The 21,505-nt window shown below is 40.9% G+C and overlaps 1 protein-coding gene across 1 annotated transcript in view; it reads left to right on the top strand.

The window, feature by feature from the left end:
- LOC137300512 (protein Niban 2-like) overlaps window positions 1-7,289 on the top strand; it is a 175,367-nt gene extending 168,078 nt beyond the window's left edge. The window contains exons 12-14 of the mRNA XM_067969614.1: window positions 698-805; window positions 1,398-1,509; window positions 4,440-7,289. Of these exons, the coding sequence (XP_067825715.1) occupies window positions 698-805; window positions 1,398-1,509; window positions 4,440-5,200 (981 nt within the window). The 3' untranslated portion in view covers window positions 5,201-7,289. The remainder of the gene's footprint in view (window positions 1-697; window positions 806-1,397; window positions 1,510-4,439) is intronic.
- Window positions 7,290-21,505: the final 14,216 nt, after the last annotated feature.

Below are 21,505 nucleotides of genomic sequence, written 5' to 3'. Positions count from 1 at the left end.
CTATTAATTAATTTGACAGTATATAGTTTTGGCGTGACTTGCATTGTTTAAAAATGATTGAAGAAATTGGTACTTGTTCATAAGTAAACTTCAGAATTAGTCATAAATCTGACCACAGTATACTGAGTGAGTCACTTCTTTTTCCCCCGGAAATATTTGATTGGACTGTTTCAGCTTCCCTTTCAATCCATTTGTCAAAATATCTTTGAAAATTCTAGTTGTAGTTGAGGTGTTTTTCAGCTTGCCTTCTTCTCATTGTTCACTACCTGCTTTGGCTGACATTTCAGTTGTTGCTTCAAATTCCATAACCAGCAAGTGTGGAACAGTGAGCGAGTGAGCGAATCTATATTCTCTCCTCCCCAGAGGACAAGTTTGCTGACTGATGGTTGGATGATGGCACAACCAATCCAGCCTTGCTTCGGACTTGGATACTCCACTAATAAATTCTTGATAACTTTTCCATGTAAAAGTCCAAATTAGAATAATATTTAATTGCACAAACCCAATTAATTTATAAATGCTTTATCCTTTTTTCTGAACACTGGAAATCTCCAAAAAAAGAATGGCAGATTACAGAAAACGGCTGTTCGGCATTCAAGAGGCTAACTGAAGTGTTGAAATCATTTTCATTCAATTTTTGCCCTCTTACTGGTCTCAATAAAATCACCATTCAGACTTTTAATGTGTTTTTGCCCAGAAATATGACTATGACAGCAGCACAGTCAGGAAGAAGTTTTTCCGAGAAGCTCTCCTCCAGATTACTATTCCTTACCTGCTGAAGAAGCTCTCTTCATCTGTAAACACGGTGAGCTTTTTTCATAACTGCATGATGTTGCCCACTGCGCTAAAGTGATGCCTGAGTCATCCGTAAAGGTGAAATGTGTAAATCTATTGAAACTTTGACAGTGACGATCTCTTGCTCTTGTAGAAAGCTTTGCAAATTCACATTTTCCATTTGTGTTTGTGGCAATATCCTTCCACTATCACGAGGTGCCCAAATCATCCTTTGGAAATGCTTTGCAATCTAGTATGTCAACATGCTGTACTGAAAGTTTATTGCAATTATGACTAGTATTGAGTAAACAACATCCAACTAAAAGTGGCTAAAATGTACAGTTTATCCAAACATGTTACTTAATGTGACCAATCCTGGTAAACAGTTACAATTTCTCTTTCTGGAATCTGTGCAGTTTTTCAGTGTTCAAACTCATGAAGACCTCGACCATTTGCTTTTCTTGCTTCTAAGTTGGCAAATCCTCTTGAGTATTGGTTGATGCTGGTTGAGTTTGAATGTTTTACAAAGTGGACTGAAGTCATTACGATGGTCTTGCTTGCATTCACACTGAAAGCTCTTTAGCTCTTATCCACAGTGACTGATTATTAATCCTTTCCTACAGGCACTACCTAAATTTCAAGAATTCATCTTTGAGGATTTTTCCAAGTTTATCCTGATAGATAATATTTTTGAAGAGGTTGTTCTCCATTCTGTCTCAAAAGATATCATGCTAGGTAAGGTATCAATTTTTTTTCTGAAGAGAAAATAAATCCTTCTGAGCTGGACCTCATTGGTTTGATGCATGTGAAGAAAATAACTAGGACACCTCTGATCATCTGAGGTATATTAAGACCATAGTTTGTTAAATTGTGGTGCACGTCAAAGGGATTTTAACACGGTTCTTCACCAATAAGTAGGTAGTTTTCTATTGCAGTTATTGTATCACAGACAACGGCAGGGGGAGGGGGAAATGGTTACCAGACATGATGAATTTTCATGGGAGGAGTTAAATCTGTGGTGGATTACAAGATCCATAATGTCCATCTCCACACTTCGCTTTGTTGCGGGTCAGAACAGATAATGTTATCAAAAATGTGCACCCCCTTGTTCATTACCACCTTCTGACAACTCATCAATCATGCTGCATCCCCACTTTCACTTTTTTAGGATATCTACCTAAATACATAATATAATGCGATCTACTGCATAATAAACGAAGGATTTAGAAAGGAAGGGAAGTGGCCATGATAAATTGTAGGTTAGACACATGAAAAACATATGGTGGTGTAACTGTGAAGCGGCTAATGTCTTAAATCATTAGCATCCTTTTCCCAATGCACTGCTAAATATTTGCTACTGATTTTTATCATACTGGTTTGAAGGAGCCTACAAGGCTCTGCGACACAGGCTGGAAGGATGGAGGATAGGGAGATAGAGCATTCAGTGGCAGATGTAGATTGTAAGAGGGCATGCAGCATGATTTCGGATAGGTTAGAAGATTCTACATTTATTTGAGTAGGATTAGTGGGGGGAGAGGACTTGTTTCTGTAAATTACTACGTCATACTTTACATGAATACTTGGTCCTAATGTGTGTTTGTTTAATTGTCTAATACCTTGTGTGTCTCATGTTGGTCTTCCTCGATGCACTATCTAATTTTGGGAGGGGGTGATTCTCAGGTGTGATGCAAGTGAAATAATGCCATTTGAGAAGACCCTGGAGGAATGTTTTGGTACTACTCCCTCCATGCTTTTCCCACCACTGCCTTGCAACATTCTCCAGTATGTTGGCTGCCTCTGTCATCCTGGTAGATGCATTTGGACTTTTGTGTCCCTACCTATGAGGTAGGTAGGGCCATTGCTCTGTTTCTCCTGATCATGGCAAAGACAAGATCAGAACTCAGCATGTTAGGAATTGTGGGCAGCAGCCCAAATCCTAATCATTTCTTTGCACAGACCATTCAGGTACCATCACCCTGCATCACCCTGTACCACCCCACCACTCGACAGGAGTGGTGCTTAGACCGTTGCCCTTCACTGTCCAAATATCTGAACTTTAAAATTACTGCACAAACCTTAGCCATGTTGAAGTTCAGTTTTACTACTGAGATAGCTTTTCAGACCAAGCTTGGTTATTTTTGCAATCTTCCTTTAACTTTGAATTATTGGGATTGGAAATGTACCAAGTTGGCTGCCTTACTTATTTTGGAAAAACTCCTCAAATGCTTTGGAATTGGCCAATTTAACAAAACATTGCAAAAATGTGATTTAAGCTTTCAAAATTGCTGCAGTGTAAATTAGATTTTTAGGACACTAAAAACAGCAATGCCCTTAATTTAGTATGTTTTTAAAAGCTAGAAAAAAACTTGCATTTATATAGCCCCTTTCACAACCTCAATGCCCCAAAGCACTTCACAACCAATGATGTACATTTGCAGTGTTGTTACTATTGTAATGTAGAGAAACACCGCAGCCAATTTGCAAACAGCAAGGTCCCCGAAACAGTAATGAGATAAATGACCAGATGTGTTTTTAGTGATGGTTAAGGAAATTGACCCAAACACTGGGAGAATGCCCTTCTCTTCGAATGGCACTGTGGGATCTTTTACAACCTGAAAAACCACACCTTAGACAGTGCAGCACTGCACTGAGGTGTCAGCTTGGATCATGTGCTGAAGTCCCGAAGTAGGGCTTGAACCCACAACCTTGTGATTCAGACCACGAAGCTAAGGCAGTAACTTAAGTATTTTTATTTTCACCGACATGGGGAGGGCGGAACCCACCATTGATTTTTGGGATGTGGAAGACATCTGAAGCTATTGCCGAGAGGCTAGCAACGCTCCTGTCCCTGCCCCGAGGCAACGCTTCCAATTTCTTTCCACAGAAGCGTCATCTGAAATTTGAAATTGGAATTGTTGGCGTGAACGTACATTCTGCCGCTTTGCAAAGTGATATTTGTTAAGCTTGAAGAGCTCACTTCAGCTCAGTTTAGGACCTTTACTTGATCATTTAAATATGTCAACCTGTTGAAAGTATGATGCTGATTTGTGAAGTTACAGTTTAGAATGCACCATTGATGGGTTTTCTTGGGCAGTGATGTTCCGACACTGACGTGAAAGCATACAGTGAAGAATTCTCCTTTTCCGCCCCTCCCCATATAAATCAAATAATAGTCGACATAGCTAAGCAGAGTACTAGTTATTTGGGCTGTACTGTTTGAGTTGTAAACAGAAAATTCTTGAGCCCACATCGCTGGAGCTCTGCAACAGATCTATAGTTTAATGCCCAGTGAGATAATACCCACAAAGATTGCATTCACGTAGAGGAACAAGGTAGAGAGAATATACTGTGGGGAACTTTGGAGGAAGCAGGCTTTTCTGGTCGGTGTGCAATATCATGGAAATTATGAATGGTCAAGTCATGAGTAGATTACAAAGATCCCGTGCATGAGCAGAAGTCTTGTAGACTTGTCTCTGTATAGTGTCTTGTGTCCAGTAATCTGAACAGCCCACACAATAAAATAATTTGCACATGCGACTTGCTACAGCAGAACCTTAACTGTTCATCACTTAATAAATACAAGCCTTAAATTGGTCAGCCTAAGAAGGGCTACTTTGATTACAGTGGTGAGGATTTTATAACTTGTGTTTTTTGTTTTAAATTAGCTGTGAAGGAAGCAGCCGTACAAAGAAAACATAACCTCTTCAGAGACAGCATAGTGATGTCTGGCAGTGATCCTAACCTGCTCCTTCTCGGTGAAGGCCAACCTATCAACTGGAACAGCGAGTTCGGCGACCAAGAAAGCAGTGGCCCAGAAAATGCAGTGGATAAGCGGAAAAGGATGAAGCAGGTGGTGTCAATGATTCAAGATGATGGCATTTCCCGTCCTGAGGAGGTCCACGTTATGGATGACCTCAAAGAAGAATCTGAGGGGCAGCAAGTTGGAAACGGTGATTCTTCAGAACCTTGTAGCCCAGCCAAATCACCCGATAGTGTCAAAGAGATTCGTGACCTGTTAACAATAGCTAAAATTGAAACAACTGAAGCAAATCAACTGGCGGACAGTTCCCTGAGCAACGGAACAGTTTGTAAGGATGAGAAAGTACCTGAGTGGAATCCTTCTGAAGAAATTGAGTGCAAGCCCCTCCAAGTACATCAGGAATCAGTACAGTCCTCCAATGCTGACTGTGGCTTCCAATCTTCGACTGAGAAGACAGAAGATGGCATTAATTCTACAATCAGCTCACCGGTAATGGCCTTGCATGAAGAAAACGATGAGTCAAACCAAGAGAAAGTGACTCTTTGCCAACAAGAAGATTCCAGTGACAAAGAAACTGGAGAAGAGGTTTCTTCAAAGATCATTGCAGTTGCAGCAGATTCTCACGATACACATAAGCAAGTAGAAGAAACAGAATCAGAATCTTAATTGCTAAAAGAATAGATTTGTCTGCAGTCAGTACTGGAGTTCCAAATAGAATTGTGTGGCCTTTAGCCTCGAATGCAGCTTCCCTGCCACTGCAGTAATGACACTGTGGCCCTGAAATTCAGCTGGAATTGTACCGGTCTCACTGCAGCTATGGCTGGAAATCAGCAGAATCCCTGCAGAATTTCAGGGCCGCTGTGTGGTTTTTTTTTCTGTTCATTGTCACATGTTGTAGAATTTCTTCACTGAAATGTCTAATGGTGTGCATTCCATCTTGTATGTTTTTATGTCTTCCGTTTCTGCAGTGTCCATTACTACAGTATGTCTTGCTTATTGTCCTCGATTATTTTATAGCTTTATTTTCTGGTGCTTCAAATGTTTTCAATCGACCCATTTAGTTCTGAGCTCATTTTTTTGATTCCTGATTAGTTTATTATTTTTATAGCCCACATTTCTGCACAAATGTAGTTTTTCATCTCCTCCTTGTCATGGTCAGATGTCACTTTCAAATGTGCAACAGGATCAAACTTTCCACACAAGTGCTCAGCTGCCAATGATATCATTAGAAAATGGTTCATCTTGACTAAATTGAGACTGTTACTTGATGGGCTCAAACTATGTTATTGTCACTTCCTGTACTGTGGCAAGGTATTACACTTCTCTGCAATGAATGAAACACAAGAAAATTTGTTACTTTTAAGTGTTTGATTGAATATGTTTTTGAATGGCTACATTTTAATTATTTTATGTAGTGTGGCATCATTATATCACACAGAAAGAATATATAACATAGGCATAATGATCTGCCAGCTATTTAAGGAAGATATTTTAACCAAAACTTTAAAGCAAAACTTTAAATGTTCTGGAATAAGATTCTGAAACCGATCTGCAATTCAATTTAGGTGTACTTAATGATGCATCATTATCTATTTGTGAATGTTGTGCCATAAAATCCTTTTAAAATTGTTCAGCAATAACCTATACAGAAATATTGACTGCCGTCTTACAGGATTGACTAACAAGATCACAAGTCTTTTAAGTTGTTTTCATTGATAAGTCAATCTAAAGTACCCTTAATAATTATCATAACAATGAATGTGGTAGTATGGAGCAATTAATTCTATTTTCCATTAATAGTTTATCATAGAAAACTATAGCACACATTTCGAGGGTACATTTTTATAGACGGAATCTCTCTCGTTGCATCTCTAAAGTAGGATTGCAAGTCTGTTGCAGAGTTCATAAACATCCTAAACACCGTAAATTATGCTGGCTACATGATTACTCCTTTTTTATTTAAAACAAGAAAGGGAACAGGTTGGAAGTTCACATTCACCAATTGCAGCATATTTGAACAGTAACCATTGTGGCAAACATGCCAAAGATGAGGGCTCTTTCTTTTAAGTGTGCAATCCTGGCCAGTGAACTGTTAGACAGTTGGTTTGTTCATATGTTAATATGGAGTAGAGGAAAAATAATAGAATATGGCTTCTGTTGGTGGAAGGGGTCCAGATGGTTTTTAAAACTGATGATTTCTACCAGTTTTGTGCCATGATTTTAGGCCAAATGTTCCATGACTTACCTGCAGCCCTGCTCATTAGGAAAGGAGTTGTTTTTATTTAAGAGATTTTATTTAGCTTAAATGCTTATTTAACTATTAAATATTGCTGGCGTCTGCTTGGGATGAGCAGTTGATGCTTCTTGGCATGACCTTTTAGTGTGACACTAAAGTGGGCATTTCCATTGTATCATAGTTTATGGTTAAAGGCTTTCGATGACTGAACAGGAAAGAAAAAGATATGAATTTAAGCAATGAAACATCTTTTAATTTTATTGAAGGGCACACCATGTACAAAAGTGTTGATGTGCCCAGTTTGTACAATCCCAGTTAGAGGCAGTTTGTTATGTAACATTCCTTTTTGCTCTCTTTATTGCTGCTTTAAACTTGTGGGTGTTACAGATGCTACCCGTGATCATGATAACTGTTCACCCCTGAATTGTGGGTTCCCATGGATGCTCCAAATATTTTATTAAGCTGCCTTTTTGCAAAATGTTTTGAATATGCATTTAATAAAGTTTTCATCGGGACCAATCCGCATTTTTTTTTTGTACGTATGTTTGATTAAGCATAGCTTTTTCCTGCCTCCATGTGCTTTTGGCAGAAAGAAAAAGGTTGGAGACTACCATTACTTGGAATGCCTTGATTTATTTAGAGAATGAAGGCGAAATCCCAACTACATCGACCTCACGACCTGGAATTCATGAAGACCAGATTCCAAAGTGGTCTTGGGATTTTTGCCTTGCTAGTGAATTAGCTTCTGAACATCTGAAGACAATCCTGCAAGAGTGTACCTCTAGCACTATATGTTGTCAGCCATTATTGTCATTGTCATTCCTCTCCCCACCCCCCCCCCCTGCCCCCTCCAGGTATGCATAGAATCTTCACAGAAAATTGACATCCAACAGCATGTGTTCAGCAAGAAAGTGTGTACTATGTGCAATGCAAGTCATTCTTCAGAACAACTGAGTGATTCTCTGATATAGCTCCTCCACCCCTAGATCCCCCAAGTAGGGTGGCATGGTGTTGAGTATTGATGTTTAAATGAAGGCTGGAGCCAACACAGTGATTCTGGCACATAGGAAATTTTAGGATGAGGAAAAGCCCATTTCACCCAACAAGTTTGCTCCTTCTCAGTAAGACTCTGGTTCAGTTTTGTGTCTCCTCAACATATCCTTCAATTCTCTCTTTGTGAGCATATATTGCCTCTTGAACCCATTTGTACGATGTGATTCAATGATCTTCCCTGGTACCGAGCATATCATGATCCTGCCCTTCAGCATTTGAACATCCCTTACATACTTGGAAATTGTCCAATCTTAATTTGGTTCTAGGGAATTGTGCTTTGTTTTTGTCCTGATACCATCGATGGTTGGGGGTGGGGGGAAACACAATTTGGATGAGGTCTTCATTTTATCATTCAGACCCAGGCCTATGAAGCAATGTTTGGAAATATGGATAAAACACACAGTTAGCATGTGCTTAATGAAGAAGAACTGGAGGGAGGAAAATATTGACCAGGATGCAGTGACAATTACATTACAGAACTAGTGAGGCATACAATGTCCAGGTGTCACAGGAGATTCTTTTCTTTCTGAGATGCCAATGCTGAAGCAGAACCCCATCTTCAAATATCTCAAAAGGTGCAGCCTGTCAAATTTAATGGTTTCCCCATTTGGAGAAATCCTACAAGTATTTACCTATGTAGAGAAGCTTTCAGGTTTTACTCTTGGATTAATTTGTCTAGGATATACTGGAGCCTAAATCTATCGGCCCTCTAGATCAGGTGCTGATGATGGACTCTTGGTTGTTCTCCAATTTTTCCCTTGTAGGGAAGGTCAATCCCCAGAGATGCTTATCCTGCACCACCTGAGCAATTGGAAAAACAGGGATGTCCCAGGGCATTGGATATACATGCAGTTGCAGGAAAACTTCCCATTACCTAGGTTGTATATGTCACATGGTAGAAGTTTATGCAAGATGTGCAGCTAGGTTTATTGTTTGTCACCTGTAATGCTACAATATCTACAATTATTGTTTGAGCTGGGGCTGAAGACCAGTTTCATCCTAGTGCATTTGTTTGCCATCATGGCCTTTCATGAGTCATTGCATCAGACCTGATAGTGCCTTATCCCTTTTTTTTCCCTACTCACTCACTTTGTGAGCTATGTGGAAGTTACACCTCCCCAAGTTCATTACTGGGAACTTAATGTAATCCTTAATAAGCTATGGACCCACTGTTCAAAGCTCTTCCAATGTGTGATTTGAAGTTTTCTACTTGGAAGATGGCATTATTAGTAACTAGTTTCAGCTCCAGGTTTTTAGTGGTAGGCCACTGTTACATTTGAAAATTTTTGCCTGTTTCGCCTTGATTTTGGATTAATTTATATTGAGATGTTGTGAAGAAGTCAAATTCAGCACATGGGTTAAATCCACACAACACACACAAACTAACTGGGAAAGTCTATTTAAACCAGTAGCCAGGACTAGGCAAAGTAGCAAACAAATGTGTTTCTTGTGCACCCTCAGTTTGAGGCAAGAGGTTTAGTTTGTACATTCTAGTTGCATTCACATGTTGGAATGGCCTCATTTGAGCACAGTAGGAGGTGGCTTAGTGAACAATCATTATGACTGACAAGGGAGTGCAGTGGCACTTTTAATTGGCAGCTGAACTAGCCAATCACTAAACTACGTATCAATCTATTTTCCAGAAGATAGAAGAAACACCTGAGAGCATATGCAAGATTACAGTATCCATCACACATAATCTCATTGTTAAAGCAGCAATGAGCCTTAAACACCCTGAGGCCTGGAAAACTGTGGGTGGGGTGAGGGGGACATGGAGGTAGGTGTCATTTAAAGGCAGCCTGCAATTAAAGGTACCTGTCAGTAACCAGGAGGTGGAGATATCTGCTAGTGGGTGGAAAAGAAGAGCAGCTAATTTTAAGGACTGTGATTTGGAGTATTTATTAAGTGAGATAAGACAGGAGAGAGATTCGTATTTTGAGGTTGGAGGCAAAAAATCTCCGACTTGTGCCGCACGACCCTCTTTTTGGCAAGTAGTGGTATTTGCAGTAGGTGGAACATTTTGAACCAGCAGGACACCCCTGCAGTGTCACAGAAGGTTCAACGATCTGACGAGCAGTAAAGGCAGATGCTGTGGCAGCTATGTGTCGAGACTAATTATTAGCACAAGACCAGAAAGACAAGTGTGTAGTGCATGCCCCAAATGTTCCAACACTACCCCATAGGGTGTGACGGTAATCAAGGGATTTTAAAGTTGCAATTACTGTCACCTGGATCTCTCAAAATCACCTTCCGCACCCGCCCCCCCCCCCCCCCCCACCCCAGCCCCAGCCCTGGTCACATACTCATGCATGCCTGTCTAATACTCCACCTGTCATGTCAAAGTTCTCACATGGCCCCAATCTTCCATTTTGAGAAGTGAAGAATGACCAAAATTTGGATGGAAAGGAAGGAGAATGTTAAAACACCAGTAAAGCAATTCCCTCTTCATATAGGAAAAAATTATTCATTGTGCACAGGAATATCAGGGGACAGGCAGAGGGCCAGCAGACACCTGTTATAACCCATCATGAGAAATGGGCAAAGGAGATGCTGGGCACAAACTGCCCTCCAGCAGTAGAGGATAGAGAAGTTGGAGACCCTGTCGTCACAGTGCGTTGTTTAGGGCAGATGAATGTGTTGCAGTTGAAACTAATTTCATATGTATTATCAATTGCTATTATTGTGGGAAGACCCCAAAAGTAGTGGAACAGGAAATTAATGCAATACCTTAATGTGATTTTTTTTTATCTCCACAGTTGGAACAAGAGGTCAGCATTTCAAGAAGGCCCAGAAAATAAGCTGCCTCTATCAGGCACCACCTCTCTGTCATTCAACCCATCATGAGCGCCCATTAAGCCTGCGAGACACCTGGAATGACTTAAATAGTGCAGATGAGGAATTGTCTCTGGGTGAGTTATAGAACACTATAAAACCAGAGGATGTGAGCGTGGAAGAGAAGCCTGAAGTTCCCCCAGGGAGGCTCAGGAAAAGTCAGCCCCTGGCTCTAGTGCAGGCGATGAATTCAGGAGTCCTGCAACGAAGAGAAGGATGCTGGCAGAGCATCGCACACATGAAGGTTTCGCGATCTATCTCTCACGATGTGCAGCATACGGCTGTAGTTGTTCTCTGTGGCACTATTGAAGAGGGCGACTCATCAATGCAGTGCATCTTGAAGCCAATGGCAGTTGCAGAAACATCTGCATCTGTGCCCCATAACAGGGAAGCCTCCAGGCCACTGAATGTTTCCAACATGGAAACTCGAGAGACTGAATAGAGAGGTTGATGAGTACTGGCTTCCAATTTCTCCAAAGCAGTGTCTTGGGGGCTTGGAAAACCTCAGGCCCATGCTTTCCAGGTTTTTGGGATCTTAGTGATTCTATTAGGTCTGTTCTCTCGCAGCTCATGGTAAACAGTATCCTGATCGCACTTCCAGTGGGATAGCAGGAGAGTGCACCAAGGAGTCTGCTCTGCCTCAAGACAGCAGCATAGCAGAGCTCTGTGAACTATCCCCTCAAATGTCTTTATAATTGGGAGTAATACAGGCAAAGGTTGCTGAGCGGCCCTGCACCCTGCCTCGGGGTCATCCCAGGACTCAGCAATTATACTGAGCAACCGTACCAACTTGGAATTGTCTTACCCACCACTGGACCTAGGCCACTTTTAAGTCATAAGCAGAAAATCAGCAGATGCTTGATACCTGGATATTGCATTGAACAAGTGTCCACTGTTCCTGGGTTGTGCTTTTCCCTCCGTTTACCTTGCTCACTGAATGGAGACCAGCTCCAGAAATGTGGATTAAAATATAAGGTAAAAGAATGACTGTATCTGCACAAGTCAAATACATGGCATTGGCGGGTGTTCTTGTTCCACAAGGGACAGTGGCATGCAAATCGGTCAGTCTGCGTTTCATTTTAAGATTGGGGAAGAAGCTCGGTAGTTCTTCATTCTAATAAATCTGTTTTGGTTGATAATTATATCACCGCCTGACTCCCGTCAATAATGCGATGCTGAGCAGGTTGTATGTGAACTGCATTGATAAAGCTGCCTGGGAGAAGATTTGCATTGTTTCTGCTGGGATGCAACTTCAACTTAGAGAATGAGATTATAACATTTAGGGTGAGTAATTGACTTTTATTTTTGGGAAGTAGAGATGGGAGGACTAAATGGACAGTTCTTTCAGAGAACCAGTGCTGAATGGCAGCCTCCTGTGCTGTAAAAGTCTGAGTGTTAGTCATTTGGAGTCTGTTGCATTTTATTAAGTGTGCTTGTGGAGATTTGGTGGTGCAGTGGATCAGACGCTGGCCTTTCACCTTTGGGATCCAGGTTCAAATCTAACTCAAACAGATGGGATGAAAGTCTCTGCTATCTGCTGGTTACACAGGTTCTATTTGAAATGAATTTGGGCAGTCTTAATGCAGTTTCTAATTTGGTACTAGCTGGCGGTGATTGGGAAATAGAAAAGCACCACAATGGTGTAATAGGCAGGCACCTTGCTAGAGCAGAGGGGAAAGCAACAGTGCATCTAGCCGTTCTATGATGCTGATGCTGCATTCCTGAGGTGAACCCAGAATGAGTATAACTCACATTGACTAGTCAAAAATTCACAACAAGGAAAATGAAGTGTGTGCATTTCAACTGGCATGTAGGTTCAGTGGGGATAATTAAAGGTTGTGTTATGAGAATCTATAGAAAATGTGGTGATAATCCCACGTACAAGATGTTAGGTTATCAGCATTGACATTGAGTGCCTTTCATTCTGCTTTTCAATGCAGCTGTTACACGCACTTGTTCTGTATATCATTTCCAATCTAAAGCAGAAGTAATGGCTGGAAAATCTCTTTTTTTTAAAAAGGTCTTCCTACTTGAACTAAATATTGAGCAGTCTCCTCCGTCTTGGCAAACAAGCGCAATGAAGTTAACGGTGTCGGAGAGACATGTCACAGGTAATGTTGTGCTTACGGTTGTACTAGAATAAAGTTAGGTGCTGCTGAGGACCAAATCTGGAAAGCTTTGCTCTGGATGTGATAATACTTGGTTTAATCGTCCAGAAATATTTTTCAAAACATATTCCTGAATTTCCTTAAGTTAATTTTTTGTATTCTGACATTCAAAAGCAATTGACACAATCTTAAACAACTCGTATTTCTTTTATTTTGGTGTCTGATTTACATGCAACATGCAGGTGGGTGAACAACCTGTTGCTTGGCGTCTGCCAGTATCCCTCCACATTGGATGCTAAGAGGTGCATGAGAGCAGCCAGGGGGTATCTGTTCGTGTCGCTATTCCCCTCTGCCCCCTCTCTGTGGGGAAAGTACCTGGCCTCAGTTGATAGTTTGCCCACAGTCATGTGGCTAAGGTCAGGAGTTCAGCAGTGTGGGGCATCACTGTCCTGAATCCACATCCCAGCACTCAGTGGTGCCTGTGATACTTCACAGCACTATACCACCAAACCATCTAAAACATTTTGTTTCTCGGTCACCTGTTGCACAAAAGACCAGAATGTCACTGGAAGGACTCCATAATGGAATATAATGCACCACTAATCACATCTAAGACAAGAATTGCATGTAAAACTTCTTATACTATAGATTTTGTATATAATGTAAAAGCACGATACATTATCAAGACCTATGGGATATGATTTATACCCAACTCATGGTTTGGACCATTATTCACTTGTGAATTTCTTCACTCATGACCTGTCAGATCAGCCCACTTTTGCAGTGATTAAATTGGAATTGGTTAAGAAAGGTTATCCAAAAAAGTGTGTTCAGCCCTGCCCTGCATTATTTTGGACCTCTCCCCATAATGTTTGAACCCAATGCATAACCTTTGGCTTTCACTAGTTTACCAGAAAAGTTAATTATGAAGAAATAAAATTAGTGAATAAAGTCCCATCAAAAATTGTTTTTCTGATTTAAATTAATCTATAAGTAAACTGCAACTGCATCTGCATGAAAACAAATTGTGCCTTGAAAATATATTCAAACACGCAGATTATATTCAGTAACAGCAGATTATTCACCTCCCCAATTATTTACAGCCATGCATCACAGGAACATGAGACTGAAGAGACATGAAAGAGAAAGGAGGCTTGAGAAAGACCACAGAGACATCAGAAAGAATGACAAGAGACCATGAGTTAATAGTTTAATGTATTTAGTGTCTCCCCTGCTACACCTTACCCTTTTTGAGTGTAGCAAAGTGATCTGCTCACAGGAGTTAGAAAGCATTTCATTTTGTTCTTTAATAGTATAATATAAACGTGATCTAAATCAAATATTTTATCTTACTACAATAGATATAATAAAAATTGCAAATTCTCCAAATGGAACGTAAGGTAGTGGAAAATAAGTCTCTGGTGCACGAAGCAACAAATTAGAGCTCGTGACTTCAGGAGGGATACAGAACTGCACAGATGCTTGAGACTAGAAAAACATGAGCAGAGTGGCAAAAAGACTCTCAGATGAAGAACAGGATTGTCAAAAGTGACAAAGATACCTGAGATTAGGGAATAAGAAAGCAGGAAAACATGCTGTAGAGATGGAGAGAAGTTAATTTTCTGACATTTGTTTCAAAGATATTTTTTCAAAACTTAGAATGATTCACATTTACTTGAACTTGAGTTAGACCATCAATTTATTGGGACCAGACACTAAAGACGTTACCTGCTGCACTGTGTGATACACTGCAGAACTGGATGCCACTTAACCTGCTCAGAATAGTGCACATGCCCAAATGGGTGAAAGTGAAATTCTCACCAGCCTCACTGTCAAATCACTGCTCACATTTCTGCCCGCCTTTACCAGGGAGAACATAACATTGCAGTCACGTGTTATTTTTCTGCACTGCAGGCTTGTTTCAACTGACTTTTGTGCTTCTGCTAGTGTATCAGGAATGAGTACACTATCCAGACAATTCCAGACCACTCTAACCTTTGCAATTAAGGGATTCCCATTGTCTTCACAATGTATCCACTATGTGGAACAACTCAGAATACTGGTGTCTTAGTATAATATCCTAATGCCAAAGTATTGAATAGGACAAATCCTAGACTGGAAGGAGAAACTTTAGCAATGCAGATGGCTGCCAAGCCAGGCCTTGTTTCCGTTCTGTTATTTCCATTTGGTTTGATTTGAGGAATTCACTCCAACAGAGTAGTCATATTATCTTTTTTTTCTTTGGAAATCAGCTCCTTGTCAGCACGATTAAGGCTGTGAAATGAAACACCTCTTTCAAAAACCCCAAAGGGTGATGACCCAACTCAGTTTGTTTCTCTTCTCTCCCTGCTCCCTCCCACCCACCCAGCCTCTTTTCTCTCCCCTGCACCCCCCCACTCCCCAAGCCCAATTTTCCCCTTCAGGATTAGAGCCAACAAACTGCTTTGACTCTTTCAATTCACAGTACTGTTCAAATATGTACTTTTTTGCCAACATATTCTGTGTCTCAGCTCACCGCATGAGTGTACGATTCGTCATTACCATGTGATTATACTCTAGACCTGACTTACCAGACACAAAGTTCGAATGATCTCGCTTCACTTCAATTTGAAGGAAGACACAGATATGAAACACTTCAATAAAATCACAGCAAAATGATGCTGTGATTTTTTTTTTCTCTTGTCTGTTGGTTCAGATTTGTGGAGATTCTGATCATCATCTCACCTACAAATACTTGCATATACTGTACCGATAAGAGAAAATGTACATTTATCAAGTAGCGGCAGCAGTCTGGGGAGTAATGTTTACATTAGTGTTCTGAGTTACTGAGGAGAACAGAACCAGGGTTTCTGCTCCTCACTTTGGTCCAGTGGGCCCTGCTGGAACGCATGTGTGTTTATACAATTAAGCACAGATAGCATTCGGCTCACTGTCATGCTTCCCCTGATAGAATAGTCAGCCAACGCTTATTGTTGTGGAATTATATGAACGATAGCATTTGGGTTAAGAATTGGAGGACAATGACAGTGTATCTCGTCATGTCATTATTTTCAGGTAAGAATGGGAAAATAGGGGAAAAAAATCACATCTACTTCCTAAGTTTTATGCTGTTATCTTGCAACCTTGACTTGTTGATATTTTTGACCTCTGTATTTCTTCTGTTCTCAAAAGAAACTCCCACATTTCCTCCATTTCTAATCCTACCTCTAAGCAGCGTTGTTTTCTTTCCCGCCAACTCTTTATCAACACCCAAGTCTGTTGAACATTTGTAGCCTGCTCCCATATCTGAACGGCTCTTCTGCCACTTGTCACAACTTGATAAGGTGGAAGAAAAAACTTGTCTGATGGGTGATTGTTTTCGAATCTCTGACCTCCAATTTCTATCACTTGCTCTCCCCTTGCCTGTGCACTCCATCAAAATAAAGATTCATTACGCTATTTTGTATTCTAACTTATTATTTCACAATAACTCAAACTGTGAAATTCATTTATTACAACAACTTGCATTTATATGGCTGCTTTAACAGAGTAAAATATCCCGAGGCGCTTCACAGGAGCATTATCAAACAAAATTTGACACTAAACCACATAAGGAGATTAGGACAGGTGACCAAAAACTTGGTCTCAGAGGTAAGTTTTAAGGAGTGTCTTAAAGGAGGTGAGAGAGAGGCGGAGTGGTTTAGGGACGGAATTCCAGAACTTAGGGCCAAGGCAGCTGAAAGCACGTCCACCAAAGGCAGAGCGATTAAAATCGGCGATGCGCAAGAGGCCAGAATTGGAGGAGCACAGAGATCTTGAAGGGTTGTCGGGCTGAAGGAGGTTAGAGATAGGGAGGGACGAGACCATGGAGGAATTTGAAAACAAGGATGAGCATTTTAAAATCGTGGCAGTGCCAGACCGGGAGCCAATGTCGGTCAGCGAGCACAGGGGTGATGGGTGAACGGGACTTGGTGCAAGTTAGGATATGGGCAGCAGAGTTTTGGATAAGCTCAAGTTTATGGAGGTTCCCCTACAATCTATAGACTTGGTATCCCTAATCACTACTAGTTGATTTATCTTGACTTCTATATTACGCTCGTGAATCTTGGTAATGTCCAACACCGATTCTTAACAATTCATTCGGTTTCACAATATAGAAAAAAGGGAGGAATTGACAAAGCAAAATCAGATTGCCACATGGAAAATAAGTTGGGATCTCTTGGAAAAATTGGGACTGGAGAAAAATCTGCAGAATGGGGACATTAAGCAAAATGATACAATAAGATAACAAAAATAGACTCCTTAATGTGCAAAGTCAAAAGGTTAATTGAGCCAACAACTCCCTCTATTGGCTGCACTTTGAAAAACCAGAATGGCCAACAAAAGTAAATACGGTGAAATGTGTAATTTTACCTCATACAACAGAACTCAAATTTGTTCGACCTGTAAAGTTCAGGCCTCTCGTAGCTTTCAGTAGCAGGTTATTGAAGTGGCAGGATATTTATACTTGTCTAACATGCAGTAAGGCAGCAATGGATCAGTGAAGTAGCAAAGCAGAATTCAGGAATGTGGACTAATATAGTTTGGGTGCACTGATTTTGTAGTTAAACAGTGTAAGTTTCTATTGTAACTGATAGACAAAAAGATGTAAATTATATCCTTTAGTATATCAAGATCCATTTATTAAATAGCTTTTCCTTCAGAAAAATGGTGCTCTGTTTCTGCACTGGGGATATGAAAGAAAGACTTGCATTTATATAGCACCTTTCACAACCACAGGAAGTCCCAAAGCACTTTACAGCCTATAAAGTACTTTTTAAGTGTGGTCACTGTTGTAATGTAGGAAATGTGGCAGCCAGTTTGTGCACAGCAAGCTCCCACAAACAGCAATGTGATAATGACCACTTAATGACTACTTAAATATTGATGTGGTTTTCACATCGTTCACCTGAGGAAGGAGGAAGCCTCCGAAAGCTTGTGAATTTAAAATAAAATTGCTGGACTATAACTTGGTGTTGTAAAATTGTTTACTTAAATATTGGCCAGGACACCGGGGAGAATTCCTCTGCGCTTCTTCGAATAGTTTGCATGGGATCTTTTCAGTCGACCTGAGTGCCCTTTTATTTAAATGAAATTGGTTAATTTCCAATCTCATACCTTCACCTTGGGGTCCTTTTTTTTTTCTTTAGGTCCACATTGAAAATTTATAATTACCTTAGAAAGAGAGAGACAAAGAAAGAAAGAACTTGAATTTGTATAGCACCTTACATAACCTCAGAACATCCCAAAGCAAGTCAAAACCAATGATGAACTTTTGAACTGCAGTCACTGTTGTACTGTAGGGGAACGGGATAGCTAATTTGTGCACAATGAGGCCCCGCAATCAGGAATTGGATAAATGACCAGTTGTTAGTTGAGGGATAATTGTTGGCAAGGACACAGGGATAACTCCCCGGATCTTCTTCGAATAGTGTCGTGGGGCGTTGCTTTTATGCCTCATCTGAAAGATGGCACCTCGATCAGTGCAGTACTCCCTCTATTATTACCAAGGTTTACCTGTCCTGTATTATCCAGAGCAAGATCCAGCACTATATCCTTCCTTGACAGACGTGCAACATGTTAAGGAAATAGCTCTGGATGTCACTTCCCGTTTTGACAAATGTTTGTCCTATCCGACTGCACCTTTGGATAGGCCCCATAATTACTACTCAGATACTACTGCAAGCCTCTCTAAATTTCCCACAAACCTCAGCCTCAATTTATGTTCCATTATTAACTGTAAGGTCAGTTTTATGAGGCCCCAAACCACAATCAAGGCCTTGCACGTAGCAGTCAGTGCTCATAAAACTGGATACACAACTTCACACACCTGATTTGTTGTGCGCCCTATATTACGTGATATGATTTGGGACCAAATAACCACCTCGTTTGACCTCATTTAAATCTTAAAATTCAATTGAACAGCTCAGGCGCTGAACTACTTTAATGCAGTGGGTCAGTTTTGTTTGAACATTTTCTGGTAATTTGTCCCATGCTGCATTTTGTTCTCTGCATTCATTGGCGTTTCTGGGTAGGCCTTCCTCTTTGTATTTCTGTGTTTTTCTTCCCCACCAATATTTTTCTTGCTTACTGCTGGCTTTGAAGTCACACCTCACAAAAAGATGAGGATGGATATTCCTTTGTTGTGGGGGGGGGGTCCAAATGTGCTGCTGAATAGAAATGTGATAAAAGAGCTTCTGAGGGGTCAACAAATGTGGGTGCAGCCACCTTTGACCACACTTGTCACAACCCCAAGTCCTACACTTGGACATGTCTGAGACGTTCCGACCTTGCTGACTCCACTTCACAAGACAGGCTGCCACAGAGTTGTACCATCTCCTGCACAATGATCTGCACACAGCATCCGGAGCACTTTTTTTATTCCCAATTCTGAAGTGTCCTCCTGTTATCAGATATTGGGCACACTCCGAACTGTTCTTGTTTGTGCTTCCACGTCAACTCAATCACTTAAAAATGGTTTGCTGATATTAAGCAATGTGAGGAATTTCCCCTGGTGTCCCACTGCATGCCAGTAAAAACTGTGCTATCATTGCCATAATTTAAGGGGGAAAACAAATCAACAGTTTGCAGTCTTCCCAAACTATACAAGTGATTTTTCTATCCTCCTTTTGCTGGACTCCTTTTGAAAAGGAGACTTCCAGGTACAAAGGGTGGATTGGGCCATGCACCTGCAATCATTCTGTAACATAAAAACATTTCTTTGGATATTCACCAGGTTTGAGAAGGGACCTTATCTTGTCCCACCCCTGATAGTTTTCAGTATTGGATGGAACCCATTCTTGTGTTTGATTACGTGCCCAGAAACAGACTTGTGACCTCAACAAGTTAAATATTAATCAGATTTTAAACACGTCTTTCAGCAGTTGAATAAAATATCTTTGCCACATTTCCATACAGAGGGTGATGTAAGGCCATAGTCAGTGATGTTAGCAAGCCAGCTGCTGGAACCTGTATAATGGCAGCAGGAGGGCCTTGCTACCTGATTTCTCTCCCTACCTGTGGAGAAGTGCATATTTTCATTCTCCTGAATAGGAACACCATGGGCATGCAACTGTCTTCTATCACAAAGTCATTAAGCTGAACCAGTCTGTTTGCAACCTCCGCATGCTTTTAGACCCCATGAGCTTCTGACCCCTACCGTCTTCATCACAAAGACATCCACCGCCATAACATCACCCATCTGTCACTAAAAGCTCCTCGACTATTCCAATGCTCTCCTGGCCAGCCTCCCGTCCTCCATGCTTTATAAATTCAACTTGTTCAAAACTCTGCTGCAATATCCCATCCTACGACAAATCTCACGCCCATCGTGCCCCCCTCCCCGACTTACATTGGCTCCCAGTCCCCGAATGCCTCAAATTTAAAATTCTCATCCTTATGTTTTAAATCCCTCCATGATCTTGCTCCTCCCTATCTGTGTAACCTCCAGCCCGGCAACCTTTCCTTCCCCTGACCACTCCATTCCTCTGACTGTGACTTCTTGTGCATCTCCCCAACGCCGTGCCTGTGTGTTGAGCTACTTTGGTCCCAATCTCTGCCATTCCTCCCCTGAAACCCTCTGCCTCTCCACCTCCCTCTCCTGTTTTAATACCCTCCTTAAAACCTACCTCTTTGACCAAGCTTTTGGTCGCCCCTCCTAATCTCTCCTTTGGCTCATGGTCCATTTTACCTGCATCTCTGTGAAGAACTTTGCGGTGTTTATTGATTTTAAACGTGCCACAGAAATGCAAGTTTTTGTTGTTAAATCACCGGTATGTATTTCCTCGCAGACAGATCATAAGGACCTTGTGTGTGTGTGTGTTATAACTGTAATACTGTGTCTTGTGATGCCCACTAAATTTGCAATATTCCAGAAATGCCAAAATGTGATCTTGCAAAACATACATTTAGAAATTGTGCATGAGAATAATATTTTTTGTATTAAAATAATCCTGTCATGCTTGGACTCCACGGGAGTAATTTTGACTTTGTGCGATAGTGTAAAACGAGTGATAGCGAGACAGCCGCCTGTTTTACATCTCTCCCGATTGTTATTTCCTTTGACTTCAATGGAAATGAAAATCGGGAGATATGTAAAACAGGGTGCCGACTTGTCGCCCAATTTACACTATCGCACAAAGTCAAAACTACCTCCCATAACTGTGTTGATATTTTTTGCCATGTTTTGATTGTCCATTAGATACAAAACTGCTGTCAGTGAAACTCTAGTTAAAGGACGAATCCTTTAACTAGGCGATAGGATTTTGGAGGAGGCAGTCGTTATTAAAATAAGTGGTCATTACAGAATGATCAGATCTTTGTTCATGCTTTAGTTTCATCTCGGGCTGAGGTACTGATCTCAGCCGTGCTACTATGGGTTAGTGCAGATGCTGAATAGACCAGGTTCTTCCTCACAGAAGGGAGTGCTTCCCCTGTCCACCTCCCATCATCTGGTTTCACAGCAATGTTGGCGGAGGCCTGAGAGCAGGCTCTTTAACTGCAGCCATTACATGACAATGGAGGTGCCTAAGAAGCGGAAGGAGTGAAAATATTTCAAAAAGATTAGATTTAATCATGCAAATATATAATCATTTTAAAAATTAAAAGGTTCTAACGCCTTCCAAAATATACTGAAAATGTTTACCAAGACAGTGTTAGGTAGTGGCCACACAAATGAGTGTCAATAAGAGCTACCAACTTTAATGAGTGAGCAATAATCTTTAA

This window comes from Heptranchias perlo, chromosome 31, assembly GCF_035084215.1.
Source record: "Heptranchias perlo isolate sHepPer1 chromosome 31, sHepPer1.hap1, whole genome shotgun sequence".
Lineage (NCBI taxonomy): Eukaryota > Metazoa > Chordata > Chondrichthyes > Hexanchiformes > Hexanchidae > Heptranchias > Heptranchias perlo.
The sequence above is the reverse complement of the archived record's forward strand: the minus strand, read 5'-3'. Positions and strand labels throughout refer to the sequence as shown.